Source organism: Dunckerocampus dactyliophorus, chromosome 4 (assembly GCF_027744805.1).
Source record: "Dunckerocampus dactyliophorus isolate RoL2022-P2 chromosome 4, RoL_Ddac_1.1, whole genome shotgun sequence".
Classification (NCBI taxonomy): domain Eukaryota; kingdom Metazoa; phylum Chordata; class Actinopteri; order Syngnathiformes; family Syngnathidae; genus Dunckerocampus; species Dunckerocampus dactyliophorus.
The window spans coordinates 9,021,465-9,049,229 of record NC_072822.1 but is presented as its reverse complement, the minus strand read 5'-3'; the positions used below and the strand labels follow the sequence as shown (position 1 = coordinate 9,049,229).

Genomic DNA, 27,765 nt, shown 5'->3' with positions numbered 1-27,765 from the left:
AACAGAAAAATGGAAAAGCCAACCTCATCACGTTTGTATCAATCTGATACAGATACGGCCCTTGGTATTGATACTACTCCCTACTCGAAATGCTTACCTTTTGTTGTTATGTACACTACTATATGTAAACATTATTACATGATGGTGCACCACACAATAAAATGTAATGCTTGCCCTACTGAAATAACTAATATTACTGGGGATTTATGTATGTAAAATTATATGTTATACGCTTGATACACAATACACAACAAAGTGATGAATATCAGAGAGGTTCCTCCATTTGTTTTTATGGAAAACGTTTGGACATTTCTGAGGAGGTTTCTTTTAAGAGTTTTTTTGTCTCGTAACCTGCCCAGTAAAATCCTTCGCACCCAATGTTAGTTTCTGTATGAGTCATTGTGGCCTTTTTGTTGCTCTAAACCTGCTATCTAGTACATTACTATTTACAGTTTGTTGTATATTGTTTTGGTGTGCTTGAATATGCTGCTGAACTACTTTTCAGTGTTCTACAACAGTGAACAGTGATTATAAAGTATAAAACTGTAAAGGATTCAAATATGGTATTAAACAGTCGTTCTGTTTTTTCTGTTGGACTTCTTTTTTTGCTAAATAAAGGACTCATATTTTCTTTGCAGACTGGAAAGTGTGGCAGCTTTTTACACTCGTAGTGGCGCATCATACACAACATCTAATTGTTTGCATTAGTGCGTGTATCAAATTTGTTGCAAAACAATTTGCTGCAACAATTCTGGTAAGAAGCTGTAAATGATCTGAATATTTGAGTTGTTTATTGTTTAAACCCTCAAAAAAGACTCACTTTTTCAGTTGTACTTATTTTTGAGCTGAATAAATAAATCATCCTTCCTTTTATTTTTTTAAAACCAGTAGATTCGTATCATACACAACAGCTATGATTGTTACTTTTTGTGAATTTAAATTGCTTGAATTATTATAAATCATTTTTTTAATTGAAGCCTTGAAAAAAATCATTAATGTCACAAATATTTTTCTTTTGTACTTACATTTGTTGGTAATTAAACAAATAATTCATTTTTCAGAATAGGAAGCGTGCCTGCTTTTTAAACGAGTAGCGGAGCATCATACGCAACATCTATGATCTTCGGCTCGCAAACCCACAACATTGACGCATGTTCAGTATGAGCTCAGCTCATCAGTGCAATCGCCTACGTCGGCCGCAACGGTCGGAGTCAGACGACGACGGTGGAGGAAAACACGACCAGAAAGCGATTAATGGATTTATCACCACTCCGGCTGATGACTTTGTTGTCCCTGTGTACATTGGCTGCATGTTGATAATGGATTATGTGTTTCACGCCTCACCGAGAAGCCTTTTAACGCCCAGTCAGCAACCCGAGTTCGGTCACTGACGCTGGAGGTTAGTGGGCTCGCCATTTCACTCGCTAGCTTAGCATAGCTAGCAAGACAAGCTAATGGGCTAAAGGCTAAACACTGACATTTGGTAATCACTTGAATATAAAATATCGAGTATATGTTTTAAGGATAGCTGGGGACAATTAGCGTTGTTGTTGACCACTGTGTTCGATATTGTCCAAATATCAAGTGGACATCGATTAGAAAATAATCAAAAATTGCGAATTTCCTACTAGTGACTTCAGCTTGGGAGTCCAAGTTATGTCGCTTGATCAAAGACTTACTTGACAAGGAGGCTTGTTATTGTTCGATTAAAACAAGTTTAACTTTAGTTATACATTTATTGTAACAGAAAGGCCAACTTTTCCAATATTTTGCTATCAGCTAATATACTAACCGACTGGCGACGTGACTTGCCCTTTTTTAATGTTATGCCAATCACGCTTATCATTAAGTAGTCAGTTTGCCATAGCTTTTACAATAAATGCACTTGACAGACCAATGTTGTGAAATATGTGATTTTCTTTTTTACTTGTAAAGCTGCTCAAGTTGTAATAAGATACTCTCATGCTCCTGGCCAGTGATCTACCCTTGCAATGGCAGTCTTCAGCCACCAGGTGCTTTTTGCCGTGACAAGATCCAGGTAAGTGTGCACAGCATCCACCACAAGTCACAAGTAAATGCAGAACCTGTCTCCTTCATTGTTCCTTCTGTTCAACAGTTTTTAACTTAGTTTTAGGCAGTTTTTTTTTAAATTAAAATGCATTTTAGTTTTACTCCTACTTTAGTAATTTAGTCAATTGATGTAGTTTTAGTTGACTAAATTTTAGGGACGGCCTAGCCAGGGATTTATGCTGCCGATTCCGATCATCCATGAGTGAAATTGTCCGATACCGATCAATGGATTAATTATAATGTTTTCTATTTATTTATGATGCTACTGGCCAGGGGTGCCGTATAAAGGGGAAAAGTCAGGACAATTCCAAGGTCCACAGCAGCTGAGAGGCGCATGTAAACACTGTGAAACACATACACAACAATGAGCATGGGAGAATTGTGATGGGTGAGAAAGTAACACCGATCGATTCTGAGGTCTGATTAAAAAAAATGCAAATGTATTACTCTTTTATACGCATATTGTTTTGAGACGCCAAACTCGTTACTTAAGTGGCCTCACCAACTAACCATAACTATGTTCCTCATCACCGTAATCCGATCAGAACTCTGCTCACGAGACGAAGTTGTGGCGTTGGGGTGTAAGTCACTGCTGATGGGGATGTCATACAACTTCATGTCAAAAAATCCCTTTTAACATTTTTTTGTTCTGCTTTCACTGTTTGAATTCTGGCTGTGTTTCGATTTGTTGTGTTCAAGCAATTAGGTTTTTATTGCATTGCATTTATTGCATTATGCTTTGTTTTTAAATAACTTTATGGCTTCATGGGTTCAACTTCTTGAAAGGAGCAGGTGGCTCATGATTCAGAGTATAAGAGATGCACGTAAGTAGAGGTTACATAACTCTCCGTGGTTCTATAATGCTACCCAACAACAAGACACTTAAGATTTGAATGATTTGTGACTTGTGTTTGAGACCAATCTTGTGTTTGTATTGGGACAACTTCTCTATTGTCACAGCCTCTGTTCACTGAAGACGCTGTGTTTGGCCTGCAAATATACAAATAAGGCATTCAAAAGACGTGATATGAAGTGTAATACAGTACCTTTTGACTTGTTTGTGGCTTTAAGAAACAGGGCCTGCACAGTGACGTCAGCTTGTAGGGTTGACTGTTAGCTGAGTGCTAACATCAAGTTAGCAGTGTAGAGTTACCGACAGCAGCTCCTGTGTGAATGTTGACTGCATGTGTTCTCTGCTTGTTAATAAAGTGGTTGAAGTGCATCGTGGGTCTCTTCTTAATCACAAACAGCGGCAATGGTAGTAGTATTGTACACTGGTTTGTACGCGTCAGTAACGTTACATTGATGAGACGACAGGCACCAGGAAGTACTCCTTTCAGTGCTAACATGAGTATCTTATTTATGTCTAAGATGGCTTATTTTCTGTTATTATGTCTACTATATGGGGTAATACAAAAGTAAAGATGACTATAGGGGTATTATGTCATGTCTAGAGAGCTCTAATAATGTTAAAAATCAGATTTAGATAAGCAGGTTTTCTATGATCTGGCTACAAATACCCATTCACCTTTTTCCACTTCCGATACAATACCGATGGATATTGCAGCCTTGAATATCAAAAAAGACAATGCAGCTGAAGTCAAGGCAACATGTTAAAAAGGTTTTTGCAATGGGCACATTTTCCAATTATTCATGAAATAATAGTTTAACAGGCAGAATTGTATAAAACATGCATTTCTATAATGGATGCAAAGCAAACAAAACCATCAAACCATTGACTGTTTTTTCTACATAGCTAGTCGTTACAAATGAACGGATAACTTCTGTTAGATATAGGCATCTTACCGACGAGTTAGTTTACCCGTCATCAGAATAATAAAGATGAAAGTTGCATCTCTGTGTGTAGCTTGAGACGTCTGCTCACCACTTTATCTTTGCCGCGGGAGGAGCACCAGCGAATCAGGAGGGGAGCTTAATGTCTGCTGACTGATGTCATATGACATCTACAAAGTAACATTTATGCGATCGATGTAATGGGCACCACTGGTCAACATTATTATAAAATGGGAAATGTGAGTGGTCGCACCCCATACATTTGGCATTTCTCCTAGAACCCAGTAGCCCAGTAACCAGACACCTAAATCCTAGCTGGAGAATTTACTACTTTATGCTGTTTCATGATATCTGAGCAGTTTTTCTTGTCCTCTACAGGGGATCATATTTGTTATCCAAGCGGCACAGCTGCGCTCCGCTATCTTCCAGAGCCTACCTCCATATCGAACCTCCACACAATATCTCTTCAACAAACCCACTCAGGCACTCCCGCTATGGACACCCCCACAGTTACCAAGGCCACAACTTGGGCTCTGTCCCGCTAGCCCGCTCTCTGCACAGTTCATGCATTTGGCTCCAAGAAATAAAACACGACGAGAGCAAAACGCCGTCCCCGGGCCAGAATTCAGTATTGGACGAGAAAAAGGACACTGCGTCTGCTGTAGCCCAACCACAAACGGCATCGACATCCACCGCTGCTGCCGCCACTGTGCCTGCAGCACAGGAGAGGGCCGTGGTGAAGAAGGCTCTGTATCTCAGAATCGTTGATGAGCTGAAGCATTACTATAATGGCTTCCGGTTGCTTGGCATTGACACCAAGGTTGCAGGCAGGATGGTGTGGAGGTTGCTGCACGGACAGATCCTCACACGCAGAGAAAGGAGGAGGGTAAGACATCCTGCATTTACAGACCCCTTGTGCATTACCCAGCAACGTGCAGCAGTAAATTTTATATCAGCGTTTGTAGCCAACATTAAAAGACCTGTCTGTCCACAGCCCTTTAAAGCCTTTCAAATGTCTTTTACTGGGCTGTTGTCTGGTCAGGTCATGCCCTCAGGTCTCCCATTTAGTACATTTACATGCGCTAAAAAAGTCTTAGAGATTGCTTTTACTGTCTGAAAGGCTGCTGCACAAGTAGTTACTCCCTGTTGTCTTGCTGTCATTCTTCTTTTGGGTGGATTACAGGAAAGCAAGCAGTATATGGCCTTAAGCTGTCACACATTTACACGTCAATAAGGAATGCGCAAGTGCTGTGGCGAAGATTTATTGTCGGTCTGTCCTCAACCAATATTAGGGGTGAAATGAATACTTGTATTTGTATTCGGGTGGAATTGATACACAGCTGTACCAAACCGAAAGCTCCGTACCAATTTGTCACTCTGTACACATTTGAAGTGAGGGGCTGGAAGTGTACATTGAGCGTTGCGATGCACCTCCACAAGCCTGGGTAGTGTGACAAAAAGTGGACTAAATTTTTTTTATTTGAGAATTGTATTTATTGGAGAATTACCCACCACTAATTTGCATTTTCATGCTTCATTTTAAAAGCTAAGCAGTTGTATGGTTTGCGTTTTGTTCCCTTACTGTACTGATAATGAACTGAACTGTGGCCTTAATACTGAGGTACGTATCGAACTGTGAGGATGCTGTACTTTTACACTCCTAATAACCATGAATCATATTCAGTTGCATTGTCTCTCAGTGTTTCTAATTGTTTATATTAGTTCTTTTAAGAGATTACATTACACTTTCTATTGTCTACAAGTCTAGACTAGATCCATCTCCTGGAGTTGAGTGCAGTTTTAGTGGTTTTTTTTCTTTTAGCGTATGAACGTGCATCGTGTTCTGTGTCCTGCTTGGCTAAGGGGGAACCCACCCATTGTGTTCAGCGTCCCTATTGGCTAAGGAGAACCCACCCATTGTCGTCTGCGTCCTGATTGGCTCTAGACCATTGGCACTCAATCTCCTTCGTGCCGAACTGCCGCGTTTCCTGTTGTCTGATTGCTAGCAAATAGTTTGCCTTGCAGTGTGACTTGCAAGCTTTCTCCCTGACAAAACCCACAATGTCGATGAAACGTTCTGAACCCAAAAGGCAGAGGAAGATGCTAACCACAAAAAGTTGGACTTGTGGACAGGCTGAAGGTAGGATGCCATTACAGAATACTGTAAATGAATCGTTGGTTGGAGGAGGAGGACAAGGATACAGAAACAATATTTTTTGACAAGGATACAAAAACTCTTAATCAGAGCGGTGCCATGATAAGGAATGGTCAAAGGAGTGAAATACATGTGAGTCACGTAACAATTTCTTGTGTCCAACCTCATAAGTTGGGCATTAAAATTCAAACTCATAATAAAGTTGGCTACTTTGCGGATTTCACTTATTACGAGCTATTTTGGGAACCTGTCCCCTGCGATAAACGAGCGAACAATGTACAGATTTTCTTAAAAACAGTTTCAACCTATTATAAATGCAATGTAGTTTGTAGTGCACAGAAAATTCCACCCAAGGAGAGACATGGCGAAGGAGAAGACTGCGTGACTCTTTGAAGCACATGAATGCAGTCATGTGGACATATTTACAGCTCGTACATGCCGTCATGGTGTTATTGTGTTCACAGCTGATGAGGACCTGCGCTGACCTCTTCCGTCTGGTGCCCTTCATGGTGTTCATTATTGTGCCCTTCATGGAGTTCCTCCTTCCAGTCTTCCTCAAACTCTTCCCAGAGATGCTTCCCTCCACCTTCGAGACAGAGTCCAAAAAGGCACGTGGTCATGCACGCACACATACACACACAGACTCATGCAACGAGACACCGGCATGGCCTCCCAGCCGGGTTCACTCTTCATTATGTAACTTCAGATATAACTGCTGGTACAAGTACGTCTGGTCTCACAGGCAGCCGACTGATCTTATCAAAGCAATTTTCTTTGTAGGTTGTCGCACATTGTGGATGCTCAGAATTTCTATTTAATCTTTTGGAAGTTATAAGCAGCACGGCGATGATTGACACAGCTCAGTGGCTTTCAGATATGCACAGCCCTCTTCTTGGAGGTGTCTGACCTCCTGAGAACACTGTCTGTGATAACAACATGTGATGGTAGCAGAGTTCCACAAACAGATCCAGTTGCTAATGACAACATTTTAAAGTACCCGTGACCTTTTATGATTTAGCGGCCCTGTGGGTATTTACTGCCGTTTCATAATTACTATAAATTAGGGATGTCCCGAGCCCTTTTTTTGGCTTCCGATCCAGTATCGATCCTTTTTTTGTTGTTTTTATAATAAGCTTTTGTTATAAACATGAATTTGTGGAATTGAATATGGTTATGAAAATAGCTCTTCACAACATTAAAAATGCAACCAAAGTATTGCTGAATTTACTCTTTTATCACACAGCATGACCAACAAAATTGTTTGGCTTTTGTAACAAACCTCTGAGTCAGGTCCCTAATCCAATAAAATATAAAATTGGAAAAAATGGGCATGCAAAATACTTTTAGGGTAGGACTAATCATTTGACATGGATATAGATCAGTTTGTGGTGTGATTTAGAATATATAACATTAAAAAAAAACTCTTAGGGCCCTATGAAATCAGTTTTATTTTTTTCCAAATTCTCTTTTTTACATTTTTCTTATTGTATCAGCATAGAGAGTGTGGTATTTGGTTAGTAAGTAAAATGTCCATGAATGAAATGCAGAAATCTTTACATTTATTGATGCAGTACATCATTGGCCTATTTTGTACAGTAATTCTGAAATGGATGTAGCTTGGCTAACTTTTGTAATGGGATGTCAGCCTCAGCACATTTTGCGACAAAATCTTCAACAAACTGTAATGCCTGTGCTTGTGAGTAAGGAGGATGTAGTCACAGATGCTCTTAGAACAGATTGCTCTTATTTTGGAGGACGGAAATGTGTTGTGTGGTGAGAATGGCAATTGATGTTTATACGAGCTGGGTGCAAGAGAAAACGTGCCTCTCGTCGAACAAAGTGGGACTGGGCGCTACTCGCAACAAACAACCTATACACGGGCTTTGCAACTGTATATTATTTTTTAAATTAAATAATGGCCCATATTTCCAATATTGATATGACTTTACATAAAATGTATTTACAAATATATTTTTTTAAGGGTTTTTAAATTTTTTTTTATCATTGCACCTGAAAGCTTCCCGCCCGTTTTCCGTTTTGGCCCCACCCACAGGCCGGTACCGGGCCGCGGCCCAGTGGTTGGGGACCCCTGCACTAGTGGCACCACTGGGGGGAAATTATCTCGTGTGATGTTTATTAAAAGCGCCAATTTGATACATTGCATCAGTTTGAACAGAGGCCACTTTGTGAGAAAATAAGGAATATCTGTCATCTACTCTGCAGGAGGAGAAGCAGAAGAAGGGTTTGGCTGCAAAGCTGGAACTTGCCAAGTTTCTCCAGGAGACCATCGCTGAGATGGCTCGTAGGAACAAGGCTACGGAGGATGAGACGCAGCGCTTCTCCACATATGTTCAGCAGGTACTGTAAACATCCATCCATCCATTTTCTATGCACCTTATCCTCATTAGGGTCGTGGGGGTATGCTGGAGAGCCCAGCTGACTTCAGGCGAGAGGCGGGGAACACCCTAGACTAGACGGTACAGTAAATAATGGAAAGCTATTTCCTAAGCCAGGGGTCATCATCTTGTGGCTGTTCATCCTCGTTGTTGTGGCTCCCTTCACAATGCTGAAGTATTTTTTTAACACCCGAGTGGGGACAATGCACATGTTTGAAAAGAGTTAAAAGTATCCAACTTTCTGTAAGACCGTGAGGTATGCTCCCATCAGGGTTTTGTGCTGCCGATTCAGATACCCATCATCCATGAGTGAAATTGACCGATACTGATATTGATCACAAGGATCAATTAAAAATGTTTCAATTTATTTAGATGAGTGCTATTGGCCAGCGGTGCCGTAGAAGGGGGGGAAAAGTCAGGACAATTCCAAGGTCCCCTGACTACCCTGGGGCCCAAAAAATTGGTAATTACTAATAAAAAGTAATACTTAATAAAGGGGTGGGGGAGAGACATCAGACATGATTTTTTTCATGGGGCCCCACAATTCCTGGCTGCAGCCTTGCTATGTATGGCCTTTATGATATGAAAAAGGAATCAGAAAATGATCTAAATTTAGGCCGCACGGTGGTCTAGTGGTTAGCACGTTGGCCAACACAGTAACAGCTTGGAGATCGGGAAGACCTGGGTTTGATTCTCCCCTGGGCATTTCTGTGTAGAGTTTGCATGTTCTCCCCGTGTGCGCGTGGGTTTTCTCCGGGTACTCTGGCTTCCTCCCACATTCCAAAAACATGCATGTTAGGTTAATTGGTGACTCTAAATTGCCCATAGGTATTAATGTGAGTGTGAATGGTTGTTTGTCTCTATGTGCCCTGCAATTGGCTGGCGACCAGTCCAGAGTGTACTCCGCCTGTCGCCCGAAGTCAGCTGGGATAGGCTCCAGCATGCCCCCGCGACCCTAATGAGGAAGAAGCGGTATAGAAAATGGATGGATGGATGGATATTTGGCTTAGTTTTTCAAGAGAACATACAGTACATCACTTGTGAAACATACAGAGGATGAGACGCCTTCTTTAAGGAGACTTTGGATGTACATTGGTGGAGCTCTAGGACTTCCAGATAGCACATAGGTGGGCTCCACCGCTGACAAAGGGTGGTCGTTTCGTCTGATGAATTCAATTATTTTTCAGGTTATTTGCTTAACATTCTGACTGTCACGCATATATGGGCGAATGTTGCCCAGCATTTTGGCTGCATTAGCTGTCGTTTGACTGATGATCACACCGTGAGCCTCAAACTCTCCATACTCTGTCAAGTGTTTTTTCATCAAATGCAGTATTAAATAAAACCTTTTTAATGTTGGCAGGTAAGTGCCACACAGCAGACATGTTTATTTTGTTTTGGCACGCCTGTGCAGTGTGAAGGAAAGTAGGAGGGCGCTATCCAAGACGTTAGCGCAAGACACTACACTACACTACACTGCACGCAGGGATCGTTGCGGGCTGCAATAGTACTAGCCACAGGTGATCGTCATGGAAAGCCATTTATCGGCATACGCCGATCACATGCTTTTTCACAGAAATCAATGCTGATCAGGGGCATCCCTACCGTGAATGTATCATGGCTGAGTTCTGACTGGTGATTGGATGGGCACCAGTTAATTAGTTTTGGAATGGGGGAAAAAGAAACCGCACTACCCGAAGAAAACACACGCACACATGGGGAGAATATGCAAACTCCACACAGATTCTAACCCAGATCTTCCAGATCTCCTGACTGTGTGGCCAACATGCTAACCACTAGGCCACAGTGCAGCTCAACGATTAGCATATCCCCCCCAAAAAAGAAACATCTCAGAAGAAATTGGTTTTCAATTCTGCACGGACAGATTCCTTTGTCTTCTCTGCCAATGATTACTTGAAAAGATATTTTCAAAACAAGCACCCATTTTCTGAAAAGTAGTAATTTATTTCAAAGTAGATCTACATGTGTAACAGTAGTAATCTTGCAGTACAGACACTGGGCTCGAACCGGCGACTACATAAGTCCACTGATTAATAGTTAAGTTGTGCAACATTAGCCAGCGAGCTAAAAGGAACAGGCTACCTGTATGAATTCACTGTGCTGCACATTTCTCGAGCCGTCAGGTTGTGAGGTTTAACCAGTGTACTATCACAACCCCACTAGGCAAAATGGCTCTTGTGATGGTAACGGTTACCGACCCCTGGACTATGCTGTTTTGTTTAATGTTCACTTCATGTGTGTTCTCGTTAGGTTCGGGTCACTGGCGAGCAGCCCACCACGAAGGACATAGTCCGCTTTTCCAAGCTGTTTGAGGATGAGCTGACGCTAGAGCACCTGGAACGCCCTCAGCTGGTGGCTCTGTGCAAACTACTGGAGCTGCAGCCCATCGGCACCAACAACTTGTTGCGCTTTCAGCTGATGATGCAACTCAGGACCATCAAATCAGATGACGAGGTGAAAGTTGAATGACAGGCCTTTTATGTAATAGTTATTTCCCAACATACCACTCTCTGATGGGTGTCGTTATGCTTCAGGCATACTCACTGAAGCAGTCTATTCCTGGTATTAGGCTTCAGTGTCAACTTCTCAGTATTTGGTTTGGTTCACTAATAGTTCAACATGTTTCATTCTAATACTTCTTACGGCAAGGGAGGCATAACATCTGTGCCATCATATGAACTATATAAATGTCTATCTGTATGTCGAAAGGTAGTAGTCGTGATGGTATTGCTGTTGTTAATTGATCAGAGTGTGCAGATGTTGCACATGCATTCCTTTGGTGTTTGTCTGAATGAAATTTTAAATTTTCTCGTATTTTGTAAAGATGATTGCAGCAGAGGGTGTGGCAGCTATGAGTGTGTCAGAACTGCAGGCAGCTTGTCGCAGCCGTGGAATGCGATCTCTAGGACTCACCACAGATCAGCTACGACTGCAACTGCAGCAGGTAAGCAAAGCAATTCCTCAGATCACAGTGCCTTTTCTAATGTGACTGTGTAGCCAGGCATGAGAAATAATCACTACATCTATCACATCAAATTCAGTGGCTCATAATATAGACTCCCATTGCTGTCTCTCCTACATCCAGTGGCTGGACCTGCACTTAAACGAGAACGTTCCTCCATCACTGCTGCTGCTCTCCAGAGCCATGTACCTGACTGACCTCAAACCCAAGGCCCCAGTCATCCCGCCTGTACCCAAACTTGAGGTCTGCCTTTTGCAAGCTACTTAGTGTTACTTTAATCACTTGATCGCACAGATTACAGAAAGGGGTTCAAAGTGCTATGTTAAGTAGGTGTTGGTATGTTGGTAAATTATGTTCAAGCACAGCACTGGGTGTCCCTCTCACTACTTGTTTTTTCAAGACACAACATACCGGCTAGATGTAAGAGACATTCATTTTATGGGTGTGATTTTTACAGAAAGCCACAGTGGCGAAAAATGGGAGCTCAGATAATGCTGACATCCTGGCGGACCCTGCACTCATCATCAAAGACACAACGGTTTGTACCATCCTTAAACACACAATAGAATCAGACGAGATGAGCTTGACATTAGATGCACCTAATATGGGAAGCATCACTAAAACCATTGGATCACATCTACAATCAACAGATAGATATACTGCGAGAGTTTTATCACAACTTAGAGTATTTACTATTTATAGATTTGGTTGTAATTTGTAACGGTTTACAAGTGAATTGGGTCACACTGAGAACTGTTTTAATATTTGCATCTTATTTGGCTACATAAGAAGTCTGGAAGTGAGAATTTATTAACGGTATATTAAACTATTGTGTGTGTGATTGTTTTATTTTATTTATGTGTCATCATCATTGTCATGTAGACCGAAGAGATAAGGAACAAGGCTCCTGTCATGTCGGACAAACCTCTTACTGCTGCTGAAGTCCTCCAGGTGAGCAGAAAGCAATACATTTAAACTATTAATTGTAGTTACTGTAAGTTTGGATTGTAAAGTCACTACTGTGGTGTAAGAGAAACAAGTAAATGGATGGATTGGCAACCAGACTGGGTTTCCCCCAATCCAATTAGTCCTTCCTTGCTTTGGGCTTTCGTACATGACGTTCTAATCGCTCAAATTAGACCACGTTTACTATTTTGAATTTAGCAGCTGCCCTATATAATGAAAATAAAACACTAACACAGTGTAGAATCCTGAGGGTGGTGGGTGATTGTTTAAATGTTGCTGGTGTAACAATAACAATGTCTACTAGCCCAAGAGATCCTTTGATCAGTGTGAGATTTTAGAAATAGCTATTTATAGACCTGAGCTGTTGCGCACACTCAAGTCTAATGTGTGTCTTGCATGTTACTTTAACTCCACAAAGTCCTTCCTAATGCTAAATCCCTTATTCCCAAAACACAATTAAAGCTACTATGTAGATCCTTTAATGACCAAGGTTGTCAATCCGTTAGCCCGAACGGAGCTTGTCATTTCTCTTGACTCTTAGTTTGGGACACTGACTCATCAAGTAACAGACATCTAAATGACAATTCTGTTAAACAAAATTTCCATTCCATATACAGTACCAGTCAAAACATTTGACACTTTATTTATAGCAGCGTGTGTCCAGACATCTGACTGGGACGTTTTAAATATAACCACAGCTTTTGCGACTTGGATGCAAATAATGTGCAACGTCAGTGAAGCTCATGGACGTTGTCCAAATATTGCTGAGCCACTGAAAATGGAGATGATGGACATAAAATTTTTACCTGCTGTTTGTTTTATTTAAAATCTTTTGGTGAAGTGAAAATCATAAGAAAATATCACTTGTATTATAGTTGTACCGTCCAAACATTTATTTGATGGATTTTTATCCAAGTATTAAAAATGGTGGTTATATTATCGTGACTAGTGAAATGATTGGACACACGTATTTACGGCTACTAATGCTAACTTTTGGCTGTTACTGTATACAGGTATGCACGCACAGTCTAGAAACTATTATGTGCCATTTGACACACTATATGGTTTAATTTCATTGTGTTAAATCGGCCTTAAATCATAATGCACGATTCCTTAACGACTACAGTATTTCTAATTAATTTTGGTGTTGTGTCAATTCACTGATATAACAAGGAGCATCGTATCGCCGATATTGTTGCTAAGCTTTTTATTGTTGTTTCTGTGGCAGGCTAAAGCAGCCACTGAGGTATCCCAGAAGAGCAAAATGAGTGCCAATGGTGTCTGAGGAGCATGAGCATCTGGACTGAAAAGGAGCAATTAATTTAAGCATCCATGAGTCCACAGTGTGTGGAGATGACAGGCATTCTGATGTCAGTGGACAAGCAATCAATTGTTTACATCATTCTAGCTCCTATTTGATTTAGAGAGTAAGTCGTCGCTGTGTCTTTTCGCCATCGGTGTTAATACTAGATGATATAAAATGGAAGTTGCCACGTTGTCATACCATCAACTCCACAGATTTCACATCCAGCCACTCTTCAGTGCTCCGTATTCCTCCTATCATTTTAAGAAAATCAGCTTGATTCATTGAAATGCTCCCTTTTGTTCCAGACGGCGTCTTCCTTGTGTACATTTGTATATGTAGTGTATAGTTTAATTTCTGTGCGTTATCACAGCAGCAGCTTTGTACAGTTTGCTATGTAAACTCATGAAATTATCAAGTTCCCTTTGTTAGCATTTCTGGTGCACCCAGTAACCGTTCCATTCAACGTGTAACAAAGGCTTGATCATCCACTTTTCAAAAACACTTTTGGTTCACCTCCATCCGGTTTCTCTGCTAAGTCGGACCATGTCCAGATCTGGAGCTTCCATCATTATTCCATGTCATTTAGTTGACTGGAACAGAACAGTAGCTAGAAAAATAAGATTGGTGTGTTTTTAAAGAGAGAGCTAACTCCTTTCACATGGACAAGACTGAAAGTGCAGTCTTCATCCTCTGGTTCAAATGCCGCTTTACACTTCAAAAACAAAACATTATAATACAGTGTATGTATTGTGTTTTATTGCTGTGATGCTTAGATTTCATTAAGCTGAAGAGAATATACTTGATGTTATCCATGAAGAAATTATATTTATGAGAGAATCTTAAAAGCTACAAACTAATATTCAAGGCATTATTTTTTTATGTGCTTTTACAAAGATAGAAAAGTGTAACAATATGACTGATTCATTCAGTTACCCTTTGCATTACTATCTTAAACATACTAAGTTGACCACGTAGTATATTCTATGTTGATGCAGTTTTTTGATTTGGCAAACCCTACCTGCGTTCATTTAGAATGATCACTACTAGATTAAATATCTCCTGTTATTTATCAATAGCCACCTACCAGCAGTGGATTCCATAGATGAAATGTTTTTTTGGGAAATGAAGATTGATGTTTTGGTTTTACAAATGTGCCTAAAGTTAAAAGGCTTTTGGTTTCTTGGTTTTCATTATTGTATCTGTGACTGTATTCAAAGCGCCATTTGCACCTTTTTCCTCTTTGTCCCAAGTACATCCTTTATGAACTGTTAAGTACAGTGCCTTGCAAACGTATTCACCCCCTTGGATATTTGATCCTTTTATTTGCTTTTATTAATTTGTCAATTAAATTGTCAATTAAAAATACAGTATATAGGGTACAGTAAATGACTGCATAAATATTCACCCCCTTCAAGTTACGTAGTATACAAGCGACCCACAAACACGCACACCTGGGCTTGTACTTAGCCACTCTAGTACATTTGCCTTTTTGTCTTTTACTGTAGCTTTAGCAGTATGCTTTGGATTATTGTCTTGCTGGGAAATAAACCTGCTTCCAAGGCGTGGTTCTCTTGCAGGTTGAAACAGATTATCGTCCAGGATTTGCCGATGTTTCTGCGTTCATGTTCCCCTCAACCTTGACAAGTCTTCCAGCGTCTGCTTCTGAGAATCATTTGCCTGGAACTTAATTGCCACAGTAAAAAATGATGAGGTTCTACCCTGTTTGCAGGCTAGTTCGCCTTCATTTCACGCATTTGCTAAATCATCTTATTAATGCTTAACGTTACCATGGTAAATACAACATCTTGATTAAAATCACGATACCCCCAGCACACGTGTGTCATGTTATGTGTTCTGTTTACCCTCTAATATTTTTACAATAGGGCTATTAGCTTTTATAATAGTATGTGCACAATCTGATATTCTGTACGAGAGATGTATGACTGTTCCCTTATTTGCGAACAATTTTGATTTTTCGAATACTCTAATACGCCTCACTATTTGTGCACATCATTTTCCATCCATTCATTTTGTATGCCGATTATCCTCATTAGGGTCGCCGGTGAACATAATTTTTTAAATCCTATATTAATCGCAGTTTATAATACTGTACTGTATATAGTACATAATTTGACCATCAGATGGCGCTACGTATCTTTACGAGAATGCGTCCCGTGCGACAGCTGAAAAGGTTTCTTTTTGAAGGGTCGACAAATATAAACATTTTCCATATCTTTACATGAGCTATTTGAAATGATTCAATAGTTTTATTAAAAATAAATTCGATTTACAGGTTGAATTGAGAATGCAATTTATGTAAGTTAAAATGCATAATTACAGCATTTGTATTTATCCATACCTGAATGTTTTCCATAGTGTCCATTTTAGTTTATTTTAATGTGCGGTGACGTGATCTTAAGAAGAAGCCTCTACAGTATAATGAAATTTATAGACTAAAATAAAAACTGAACCACGGCCCAAATAGATACATCAAACCACGCCCACACCATTAGTTCGCAACACAGCACTCAGGTCTGTCGTCACGTGCAACTGACACTTTACAGAACACCGTCGACCCTCCGGCAAAGGAACCTCATTAAAACAGAACAAACACAAGAAAAAGTCATCACATGCGGTAAGGCTAATCATTCATTTACAAAACGACTATGCGCCGTCGTCTGAGGAACGTGTGAGAAATGTTATATTTACACATTCGGCGACTGCATTGGCGAGTAACGTATGCCAGGCGCCATCTTTAAAAAGATGAAAGGGAAGCCATTGAATAGCAAGCAAGTTATTAAATGTCATCTAAGGTGTGTGTCTAAGAATATAGTGTTAATTGGAGACGTTCGAAGTGGTGTCATAGATCTTACCAGAGCAACTTGTTTATTATCTTTAACCTTGCCAGGTTAGCTGTACATGTACCACACCTAATAGCAGGGCCGTGATAAGAAAATTCGGTGACAGGAGTTCTACTTATAGCCCCCCCCATAAGACAGAAGACCTTAGTTTTAATGTATACTACTACAGTATTTCATTACTTGCTGCTTTATAGTGATAGTAGAAGTTCTGAACACAAGATAAATTAATATTCAATAATATTCATGAACAGAAACTATGAAACACAATGAATAGCTAAGATATAAAACGAGAAAGTGGAAAAGTATGTAATGAAACCCTGTACTTGTAAAATCCTATCGTTTACATTGCAGATGATACATAAGGTAATGTTAATTGCACAGAACTCCGTCGCTTATTTATTCTTCAGCCACTATTATGTTGTGAAGGTTATCTGTATGGGATTCCTCAAAAAAACTATGTCATAAGTACAGTTACAAAGATGCTCGTTGATAGTAGATGATGTCATGATCCACTCAGACTTAATGGAATGAGATCCTTTTCCCTCAAATGGGTGCGGTTCCACTGTCACTGTCTATTCACCCACTACCAGTGTTTTTCAGTAGGGTTTTATAATATAAGTAATATATATAATGCATGTTTTTCATTTAAGGCGATTTCTGTTTGTCTGATGGAAACTGTTGCTTTAGCCCACAGAGAGCCAGTATATGTCTGATCAAATGAAGAGAAAAGTCCTTTGATTGTTAATCGGAATACTAAAATTCCAACGACAGAATAGTCACTTGTTTATTTCAGACCATTAAGGAACGTGGTAATATTTACACAATTCAACATTTCTGAAAAGGTGTAGGAAGAAGCAGTGAACCCCCTCTCCATGTGTATTTTCATAATTCATTCACATTGGAACTTCTAAATGTTGATGCTTAAAATATTTCACTTACTTTCATTTTTACCTAACCATGTACATTTTATTCACTTTCTGCATGAAAGAAAATATCAAGAAGCAAAAAGGAGTTAAAATAATGACAAAGGAAGAAATAAATAATGGAAAAATATAGATTAAATAATGATTAAGATTGATAAAATAGGAATAAATTGTTAAGAAATAAGAATAAGTTACAATAAGTGGAGACATTAAATACAACAAATCAAAACATTGAGTATATATGGATCATTCTCCTGAAACGGGTACCAAAAGCGTGACATAGCATGCATAAATTAGTTATTTTCTCACCAATTTGCATATTAAAATAAAGTATCACTTGTTCTGTTTCAGTTTATGAAAAAGAACATGAAAGAAAATACCACATTTTGATATATTTCATGGCAGCCGGCCGCTGTTTACTGAAATCTCAATTATAACATTTACATAAAAAATGCTCCAATGTATTTACTGTTTTTTGATAAATGCTTGATGTGCACTTTGCATGAGTAAATAAATGAATTTTAAGTCAAAGGTTTTGTAAAAAAAGAAATTTACATTTTCACATGTGTATCTCAAATGTGATCTGCATACACATAAAAGTATGCTGTAACAGAACTAGTGGATGGACCCTGTTTCATACTCTGCGAGACTCGCTGTGTTCTTCAAAGCATTATTAGTAGCACAAAAGTAAGACACCTTCTGCATAAGCATGATGTGAAACAGCAGTTTCCCAAAGTGTATTGATTAGAAGAAATATATCAAGCATTATTAGTAGCACAAAAGTAAGACACCTTCTGCATAAGCATGATGTGAAACAGCAGTTTCCCAAAGTGTATTGATTAGAAGAAATACATCAAGCATTATTAGTAGCACAAAAGTAAGACACCTTCTGCATAAGCATGATGTGAAACAGCAGTTCCCCAAAGTGTATTCATTAGAGGAAATACATCAGTACAACACCGGATCGTAATGCCTATCCTAGACACTATGCCATATTTCTGATTTTGAATCAGTGCCACTTTTGTTATTGTGTGAATTTTGACAAAAAAAACAGATAAATAACCTGGAAATACTCTGAAGTTCACATTGTATGTCAAGGCAGAGATCAGCTCATTTGCATATCGCCTTTCTTATTTAAATTTTGGTTACAATGTGTGCGGACTACGCTGTTTACGTTACCGACACGTAAGGTTTTGTCGGCTGGTCAAAGTACAGGTTTTGGTGCAGAATGAGGTGTTACTCTTTGGAAATCACAGCAGCTGAAACGTTCAATTCCACCAACTTATATGATTTTTTTTCATCATCTTTGTGACACACTTCAGCATGTCACAAAATGGCGATGTGCAAATGGTCTGAAATTGACAAGTTCCACCTTTTTATATGTTTTCTTTCATCGTCTTTGTGACACACTTTTACATGTCACAAGATGGCGAGGGCTGAAATTCATATCAGATCATGTTTTATACACAAAGAAAAAATATACAACAAAAGATGGTGAGAAAACTTCAATATTGAATAAAGCAAAATTTGTTCTTGATCAAAAATCACTCCACACTCTTTACTGTTCTATGGTATTACCATACCTAACTTACTGTGTGGAGATATGGGGCAATAATTATAAAAGCATTCTTCACTCACTCAATGTACTGCAAAAAAGATCGGTGAGGATAATTCATAATGCCGCGTATAGAGAACATACAAACCCTTTATTTTTAAAATCACAGATATTAAAATTTGCTGATTTATTATATTTTCAAACTGCTAAAGTAATGCATAAAGTTAACAATAACTTCTTACCCAAAAACATCATTGAGTAAGGAACTCAAACAATGCACCGAGATGAGCAAATTCAAAAAACAATACAAGCAGTTGATGTTTGCTAAATATAAGGCACAAGAGTCTTGATCATTACACTGATTGTTCTGTCATGCTTGCTTTTTTTTTGTATGATTTATTAGTTATTATTATACTGATTATTATATCAAAAATATAACATGGAATGCAGGAAGTGAATAATATTTACTGTACATGATGTGGAATGGATTGGGGGTAGGATTCAATAAGCTTTGCTTCTTTCTACTCCTTTTGGACATGTGGAACTGTGAAATGATGATTCATGAGATGTATTCCATTGTAACCTTCATGCATGTTCAAATAAAATGAAACCAAACCAAGTATTCAACACTGTTTCCCCTGTTTATTTAATGTATTTGTAGTGTATTTTGTAGTCTGTGTGTTTAAAATAAAATAATAAAATTTTTAAAATATATATACAATCAACCCTTTCTTAGCGGCCACCTTTATAGAACGGCCACCTGCCTATAGCAGCCACTGAAAAATCCCCTGCAGCAAATTTACATGTTATAGACCCTGTGTATAGCAGTCACCTGTCCAACGCAGTCACCTGTCCAACGCGGCCAGCGGCCACCCATTTTGTCTCCCTTGGTCAATATCTGACTGCATATAGCGGTCAAATTACCAACTCAAGTAGAAGCTTCATGCACAAAAAGTTCTGTTTTTCAATCAATGAAGGCGTCGTGTGTAGACTTTAATTACTGAGTCCTAGCTCAGTCACAATCATTCACAAGATCCACACAAACTGTCAGTTGTTCCACATAAAAAAGCCGTCTTCTTTTGAGCTTGCTATTTCCTGGTCAAACATGTAACTTTGTAACATGTAACAACCTCTATTCATGTTGTAATTAATACACCACTATGTCCAAGCAAAATCTCATGAAAGATTTGCCTTATGAAGGAACAGTGAGTGGATCAACTGATTAAATTGCAATGTCATTTTATTGCCCACCCCCTCCATGCAGGGTCAAGATGAAGTGGTCTTCATTTGCCGTTCTGTGTCTGACACTTTTCTATCATTTGTCTTTGGCCAAGAGAGGAGGGGGAGGTTTTGGCAAAGGCTTTGGCTTCAAGAAACCCTCCACATCGAACCGAGGCAGGACCCACACTAATACTGGTAACAAAAACAACCAGGGCAGCAGTTCTCAAGGTTTGTCCCCAAAACATCCCACACAAAACAATCAAGGAGGCTACAATCAACACCCAGGCAGACCTGGCAGTTACCCCCAGCAGCCAAGCGGAGGAGGTTACCATAACCAGTACCCAGCACATGGAGGAGGCTATGGTAGTTATGGTGGTCATGGGTTTGGGGCTGGTAATGGCAGATATGGAGGTTATCCTAGTGGATACATCAATCACAACCCAAACAACCCCATCCTGAACCCTCGCTATGGCAGCAATTTTGGATACCAAGGCCAAGGGTTTGGGGGAGGCTCTCCATTTTCACGTTCTGTTCAGGCAATGAATGTGATGCCCAACGATAAATCCAGAGGTTTTGGACACAGTGCGGCCATGGCGGCAGCGGGTGGGGCTATGGCTGGAATGGCTTTGGGCTATGGTTTGGGAACGTTTCCCCGTCCTCACTTCCACTTTCGCAACCCCACAGAAGAGTACTATTATAACCACTATATGCACAGGAAATACAATATGAAGTCTACAGATGCAAATGATTATGGTAGAGACTTCAGGAACAGACCACCCCCTAAGTCCTATGATGACTTCATGGGATCCTGCATGAAGAGAACGGACATTCTGCCTCCAGCTACAAATCAAAACAACAAACTGACAGCTACTACTGCAGCTATGCTCGTGACTTCCTCTCCTGATACTGACGTAAGAGAGACCAACAACACCAGTTCTAGTAACTCCTCAGCATTAGCACCTCTCTCTCCAAATCAACCTCAAGCCGATCTGGTGTCTCCCTCTCCAAAGACAGTCAGCAGTGAAATATATGATGACACAGTCAGTATCGTGGAGATCGGATATCCAGCATTGATTGAGCAAGTTAAGGCCAGGAGATGCTTGGAGCGCTACATGCTTTACTCAGAAAACTACACGACAGGACAGACTGGTGGCACATCCGGGCTGGAGATGTCCATGAGCAAGCTTTTAATTGTTCTCACTAGCGCTTTAGTGGTGCTGCTTAATAGTACCACAGGAATCCATCTGCATTAGTGGCTAAAATGTTCGAGACTAGATGTAGATTTTGTGGTGTTTGTTCCTATTTGCTTCAGGAAACCTGCTGTATGCTCAGCGGCAACATAGGGCTCTTACATTTATTGCTTGATGATGTGACGTGTACAAGGTAAGGTACAGTATGTACAGCATATCACATTGAAGCAACATTATACAGGTATGTTCTCAACTTGGAATGCAGTATATATTTTCTCTCCTCTGAAATCGTCTAAATAACTGGCAGCACAAGTGATTGTCATTGTAATCTGATTGGATGGATGGACATAAATATTTGTCCATTGTGCTATTTAGAACAGCAGCAGGAGTTGAGCACTTAGCGTGTCCCAGGAGACGTAACCGGTTTACCTGGTGCGTCACAGTAATGTCAGAGTTTTAATTTCACTAATCTGAATGCAAGTAAGAGTTATTGTCTCAGAATGTTTGTTTTATTGGTTCCTATTCACAAATGTTGTGGTCCCCCAACCTATGGGCGGACCTCAGTTTGAGAATCCCTGCTTTATGCATATTGCCATCTGTTTGCGCAACGAAGGAATGCTATGATATGATTCAACTTCAATGATCTCAACCCTATTAGTCAAGCATCTTCTCTCTTTAAAAGTGGAAATACGGTACAATGTAGCAAGTCCTATGAAATACACTCACATATTACTGTGCCTCTATTATTAAGCATACAGTTGTGCCGTCACGCCATAAGAATCTATTTTTCAGTATAAAGCAAAGGCTCCTTTATTTGAATGCTAATGTATGTTGTGTCTTTCTGTATCACTGTACGTGTGTTTTTTAATGCGTGTTTTTATATAACCACCTCAACTTCCTCTGTGGTGTCCGCGCAAGTGCTCTTACATTAAAAGCCTCCTGATGCACTGACATTTTTCCAATGTGAGTTTATGCTTTGGTACATTTGGATTGGCGCCATCCATTTTATAAATGTGAAACAGTAATTTTGATGATGAATGTTTCAACTTCACTCCTTTTTCAGTTGAATGGAATATTTATATAGAAATCGCAAACCTTGGACAAGATAGAAAGATTGTCTACAACAGGGGTCACCAACGTTTTTCCTTGTGAGAGCTACTTTTAGAAAATGAAAATGGCCACGAGCTACTCATTTTTGTAGAAATGATTTTCATACCTTATTTCAACCCAAACAAATCAAATATGCTTGTTTTACAAAAACATTAACAAAATGCTGGTATCCACAACTCACATTTTATGTTTCAGAATACATTTCTTTGTAGTGTTCTCACATTATTAACTGAAAACCTGAATGAAAAGCAGGCCTGCGGGCACCTCATGTGGTCGTAGGGGACTACCTGGTGCCCGGGGGCTACCTGGTGCCCGCGGACACTGTGTTGGTGACCCCTGGTCTACAATATATCAATGCAAAGGATTTGTGTCTACCTATGCCATCACTTTATAACACTGCAGTACTGCAACTTTCCTGACTTGTTGGATTATTTATAGTTGTTGTGTTGAGTTATACTGCGCAAGGTAACATAACTGGGAGGAAGAGTGATTACATTAATCATGCAAAATGTCTTGACAGTTGTTTTCCAAGCTTTTCCCTCATTGTCACTTTGCTGTCTGGCCTCCATTTTCTAAACTGAGTGATGCTGTGACCACAGGATACTGTACTTTAATGTGCAATGAGCCTTTAGTTTACATGACATGTTAAAAGTGTCATAACATGCAGGCTTTTTGTTAACCTGTTTTCTTCTTTGAATGTATTTGCAATGCATACCATTGGGGAAAATGTCACATTTTTGCATGTGCCTAGCACAATATGTACACTCTATGTAAAGTCCTTACTGCCTCCTACAGTATTTTAATTTGGGAGAATCTCCAAAAATGTCAGTGTTAACAATGTTAATACATACTGTAGCATGCTAACAAGAAGCTAACAAGAAGTATGAGTGGCTGCATTTCTCTGCATGCAGGCCTATAATGAAGGTTGATAAATAAACGTTGATAAATGAAACATTATTATAACAATAAAAATGCAAATATTCAAACCACAGGAACTAGAGTTGCGAGGGGCTTGGGTCACCTGGTGTGGCTTGGTAGAGCGCCCTCTTGTCGGGCACATTCAGACTTTTTTTTTTTTAAGTAACTACCGGTACTTGTATTTCACATCAGATAACAAGTAGTACATTGTTAATAGATGATCCATCTTTAGGAAGTGGAAGGTTCTTCAGATATTCTACGTTTCTTTTCGGTTGTAAAATGATACTGAAATGTGGCATCAGACTGTTTAAGGGACATTTACTGTCTGTTCACTTGTTCTGGTAATCAGGACTCCAGATAATAGGTGAGGTGTTGCTTTTCAAGGTCAGAGAGGGAGACGCTTGGACATATCAGCTGTGACGTAGTGGTGGGAGTATATCAATTCTGTGTCATTGATGTGACTATACTAACAAATGAAAAAAGCGCATGTGTCACTTTCACATCTTTAATGGTAACTTGACTACAGACAGGCTTTTGTGCTGCTGTTTTCATCATAAATACCAGATGTTTCATCTCAGAATTTTAACCTTTATGATCAAGACTGAAGTTGATCAAAATATATGAAAAATATTATAATTTTTGAAGGGGACATCTTTGTCCGTTAATGGTAGCAATTCAACTATTTACGTTGCACTGTGTGAAAGTATTTTGTCATGTGTTTTATTGGGATAAGAAAAAAAATGCATTAAGTACTGGTGTCAGTATCTTAAAAAAAATTGCCAAAGTGGTAATCATTATTGTAGTGAATCAAAAAATTTGGTATTGCCCATCGCTACTCTGAATGCGTGGAAAAGGCCTTTTTAAAACCGTAGGCCCCTCCCACCAGAGCACAAAAATACAAAAACAAATTAACAACTGTGTGACGAAATACACATCTCATTCTGCTCCAAGCAGAAATTGGTCGTGATGTGTGGATTGATACTAAAATATCGATACCTCCGATACCATATTTTTAGGCTCTAAAATCAATTCTCAAATCAAAATATCGATACTTTGATACTTAAGTCATTTGAGGTAATGTATATCATATCAAGAGGAACACAGTGGAAAGTAAATTACTGAGACCTTGTCTAAATGATATATTAGATAGATTAGCTATACCATGCTATGATTTGAAATACACAAATTTACCCAACATGTTGGTGTATTTGCACAAAGTATCGATATCTGATTGGTATCTCTGAGACCGGCTTTAATTTTACTCAGTATCAAATCTGAAAAGAAATCAGTGGTATCGCACATTACTAGCATTTGCAAAAATTCTGAAAATACTGTATAGGAAAAATAAATAGGTACAGCGACAAAATTGTGTCCTTTGCAAGTTTGCAAAAAATAAGTGGCAATGGCGACGTCACCTACATGAGCCTGCCATTGATGCTTTTTATGGTACACCGGTGACTATGGACTATAGTTTGACTATGGATACTGCAGAAGTGATAAGGTAAATTTTGTATATGTCGTTGTTGGGACCAAAAATTAAGATTAGGGCGGGAGCATGGTTGAACACACTCATGTGTTGGAGGAGTTGGTTGGTTTGGGAGTTTGTGTGTGTTGCTCACATGTTCCCAGACTCTGCCATCACTTGGAAATACTCGGCAAGAAAAAACAAAGCGACACAAATCTACAAAGTAAAGTTGTCAAATACTTGCTCTAAGTTTAGATATTGTTAGCTAAAATTAGGATGCCTCCCTGGGAAGGTGTTCAGGGCATGTCTGAATGGTAGGAGGCCTCTGGGAAGACTCAGGACATGTTGGAGAGACTTATGTCTCACAACTGGCCTGGGACCGCTTCAGGAACCGCCGGGAGGAGCTGGACAAAGCAGCCGCAAAGAGGGAGGCTTGGGCTTCTCATCTTAGGCTGCTGCCATCGCAACCTGACCTCGGACAAGCAGAAGATGGATGGATGGATGGATAAAACAGTACCAATGAATCTGGTGCAGCGAATGGCGTCTTTTGGAAATGTGAACAGGCTTACTCTGTCCACTTGAGTGTTGGAGCAAAGCACACAACAAGCAGGCATAATACCAAAAAATATATATCACGACAACAGAAAATAAAAAATCCACCACAACAATATGAAAACAATGTATTGCATGCACACTTCAATAGAGGGAGGATTCTTGAAGTAACGTTTTTCCATCTCAGACAGGATTGTATTTTGGTGGCAAAAAATGTAAAAAAGTGTAAATGTGTCAACATTTGAGCACACATCTAACACAATATGCCTTTCAATGTTGTTTTTTATATTGTTCATTTTGTGCTTTGTGTCAATGAGCATTTTAAGTGTGAAAAAAACTGCTGCTGTTGGAATGCTTTGCTAGACTTTATTTGGAACTTTGGATTTTTCCACATCATCATTATAATAATTATGATGATTATATTACTAGCGTCTCATTATACGAAACATGTCGTCATTGTCGTCATCGTCATCGGGTCGCAAAAAGGTGCCCTTGTAGTTGCCATCATTGAGCTTGGCAGGATGTGAACCTTTTGTAAGGTAACCTGGATGCCCAGGGCGGCCTTCTGAGGTGGGTGTCACTGCAGCTAAAAGCAGCACACACAGGACCAGGGTCATCACTTTGGACATGTTTACCTGGAACAACACAAGGAAAACTCTTTAAAAACACTTTAACTGTTTAACTCTTTAAAAAATGCACATAGCTTTTAGTACCATTTTTACTGTAACATATCCACTTGAAAATGTGCAATGGAACAAAGTACCTGCCCTCTTAAGACAGAAATTTTAAATAAATTTAGTCACCGTAACTTCAACATGAGGGACAGATTGCTTTTCAAAAAGATGAACATTTGAGCCTTCTCAGCTGTAAATCTGCTCCTCCTTTCAGGAATAATGCAGGCTATGCCGAAGAGCCTCTCACCCTCAACACTGTGAAAGTGCACACAGAAATCTTCCCAAACGACAGTAGCTTAAATGACTGTATGCTGGTATACTGTATATACAATGTGTGTGTGTGTTCGGCCGAAAAGGGGGGCGTGGCGCTAATGGCTGTCACTCACTGCTTTTTTTTTTGTTTGAGAAATTTGTTAAGTTGAGGGGGGGTTGGAAAGTCGCCAGATGTAGCGACAAAATCGCCAAGTTGGCAACGCTGACTGTATGTGTCATATCTTTTTACGTTTGGCCGGATGTAGTACTTTCGAATGCTAGAGCCCCCGACTGCAGCACCCAACCATGATGGACAAGCACCTTTATACCTAATCAAATGTTGACTTAATACTTTGTCTTGTGTGAATGTGGCAGGAAATACTGCTCTTAATTGCAATAATGAGCCTTTTGTAAAAACTCGTGGAAGTGCTCAGAAAAAGGGGCACCTATGCAATCCCATAATAATGGTGGTCAAGTGGTGCATTTTTGGCTTTTTACTTTGTCCTTCTTTCCCACCCCATCTGAAACACTAAAGTTTAGAAAAAGTAAATTGGAAAGGCTAACTCGTTAGCTTGGTAGTTTGCTATATGCTATGAGTGGTGGCCGTCTCTTATGACTCACTAGCCTGCAGAATGTGGTGTGAACGAAGAACAATATGAGTGTAAAGGTGACTATAGGGGTGTTATTTTATGTCTACAGGGCTATAATAATGTATTCATAATTGTTTCTTTTAGAAAACAGAACAGTGCTAATAATCTTGGAAACATGAATAGTTTTCCATTCTTGAGATTCCATTTTGCATACTTTTCCAGACCTGGAAATGTATAAAATCAAGTTCCGTACTCTTCCACACTTCCTTACCATGTTTCCAAGGGCATAAACTTCAGCAATTTTGTAATGGATTAAATACTTATTTCCCCCATCTATGTCTGTGTGTGATCTTACCACTTTTGGAAGAAAACAGTCGTTGAGATGATGCTCCACTCACTTCTTCCCTCCACAGGCTGATGCTGAAGCAGCACGTTGGCGTTGGAGTGACCAGAAAGATGCTGTACCACTGACAGTAAGACTTTTATACCTGTTCTAATGTTGACTTAATATTTGAATTGGCCAATGCTGGACTCTTATACAAATATTATTTTGTTCTATGCATGATTAATGTAATATTAATGTGTTTGACTAAGCTGAGATGCTAAGATGTCATCATTACTAAGCCATTTTACCAGCCACCAGGTTAACGGAGGTTAACAGAATGGCTCCTGCAGTTACTACGTAGATTAAAGAATCCAAAGATATTTACATCCATGATCACTTTGCCTGATACTTTTGTTCATATAATGAAATTACTTGCCTGATTAAAAAAAAAAAACACAC

At 39.5% G+C, this 27,765-nt stretch overlaps 2 protein-coding genes and 1 long non-coding RNA gene across 5 annotated transcripts; 2 read left to right on the top strand and 1 right to left on the bottom strand.

Moving 5' to 3' along the window:
* The first annotated feature begins 1,156 nt into the window (after positions 1–1,156).
* On the top strand, positions 1,157–15,502 carry letm2 (leucine zipper-EF-hand containing transmembrane protein 2). Of its 3 annotated transcripts, none has more exons than XM_054774966.1 (11): positions 1,157–1,399; positions 1,977–2,038; positions 4,243–4,750; positions 6,484–6,627; positions 8,243–8,377; positions 10,687–10,890; positions 11,261–11,380; positions 11,522–11,641; positions 11,856–11,936; positions 12,281–12,349; positions 13,593–15,502. In XM_054774966.1, the coding sequence occupies exons 2-11, from the start codon at positions 1,992–1,994 to the stop codon at positions 13,647–13,649; spliced, it is 1,485 nt and encodes a 494-aa protein (XP_054630941.1). In that variant the 5' UTR covers positions 1,157–1,399; positions 1,977–1,991; the 3' UTR covers positions 13,650–15,502. The 3 variants fall into 3 exon arrangements, with proteins under 3 accessions (XP_054630941.1, XP_054630940.1, XP_054630942.1); XM_054774965.1 differs by having other exon boundaries at positions 1,158–1,399; positions 1,936–2,038; XM_054774967.1 differs by lacking the exons at positions 1,157–1,399; positions 4,243–4,750 and having other exon boundaries at positions 1,936–2,038.
* A 503-nt stretch (positions 15,503–16,005) lies between these two features.
* On the top strand, positions 16,006–23,582 carry prnpb (prion protein b). Its single transcript, XM_054774969.1, has 2 exons — positions 16,006–16,305; positions 20,274–23,582. Exons 1-2 carry the CDS (start codon positions 16,301–16,303, stop codon positions 21,481–21,483), a joined length of 1,215 nt encoding a protein of 404 aa, XP_054630944.1. The 5' UTR covers positions 16,006–16,300; the 3' UTR covers positions 21,484–23,582.
* A 2,235-nt stretch (positions 23,583–25,817) lies between these two features.
* LOC129180468 (uncharacterized) lies at positions 25,818–27,426 on the bottom strand. The gene is made up of 2 exons (XR_008570154.1): positions 27,337–27,426; positions 25,818–26,100 (listed from the first exon to the last, which is right to left on the bottom strand). It is a non-coding gene; the product is annotated as an uncharacterized LOC129180468 (long non-coding RNA).
* Between the last annotated feature and the right edge of the window lie 339 nt (positions 27,427–27,765).

What these genes read in the sequence shown, in the direction of transcription:
- letm2 (XM_054774966.1), top strand. Translation starts at nt 1,992, where the DNA reads ATGGCAGTCTTCAGCCACCAGGTGCTTTTTGCCGTGACAAGATCCAG. An exon ending in CACGCAGAGAAAGGAGGAGG is followed by an intron (nt 4,751 to 6,483) that starts GTAAGACATCCT and finishes TTGTGTTCACAG; the next exon opens with CTGATGAGGACCTGCGCTGA. An exon ending in CCATCAAATCAGATGACGAG is followed by an intron (nt 10,891 to 11,260) that starts GTGAAAGTTGAA and finishes TATTTTGTAAAG; the next exon opens with ATGATTGCAGCAGAGGGTGT.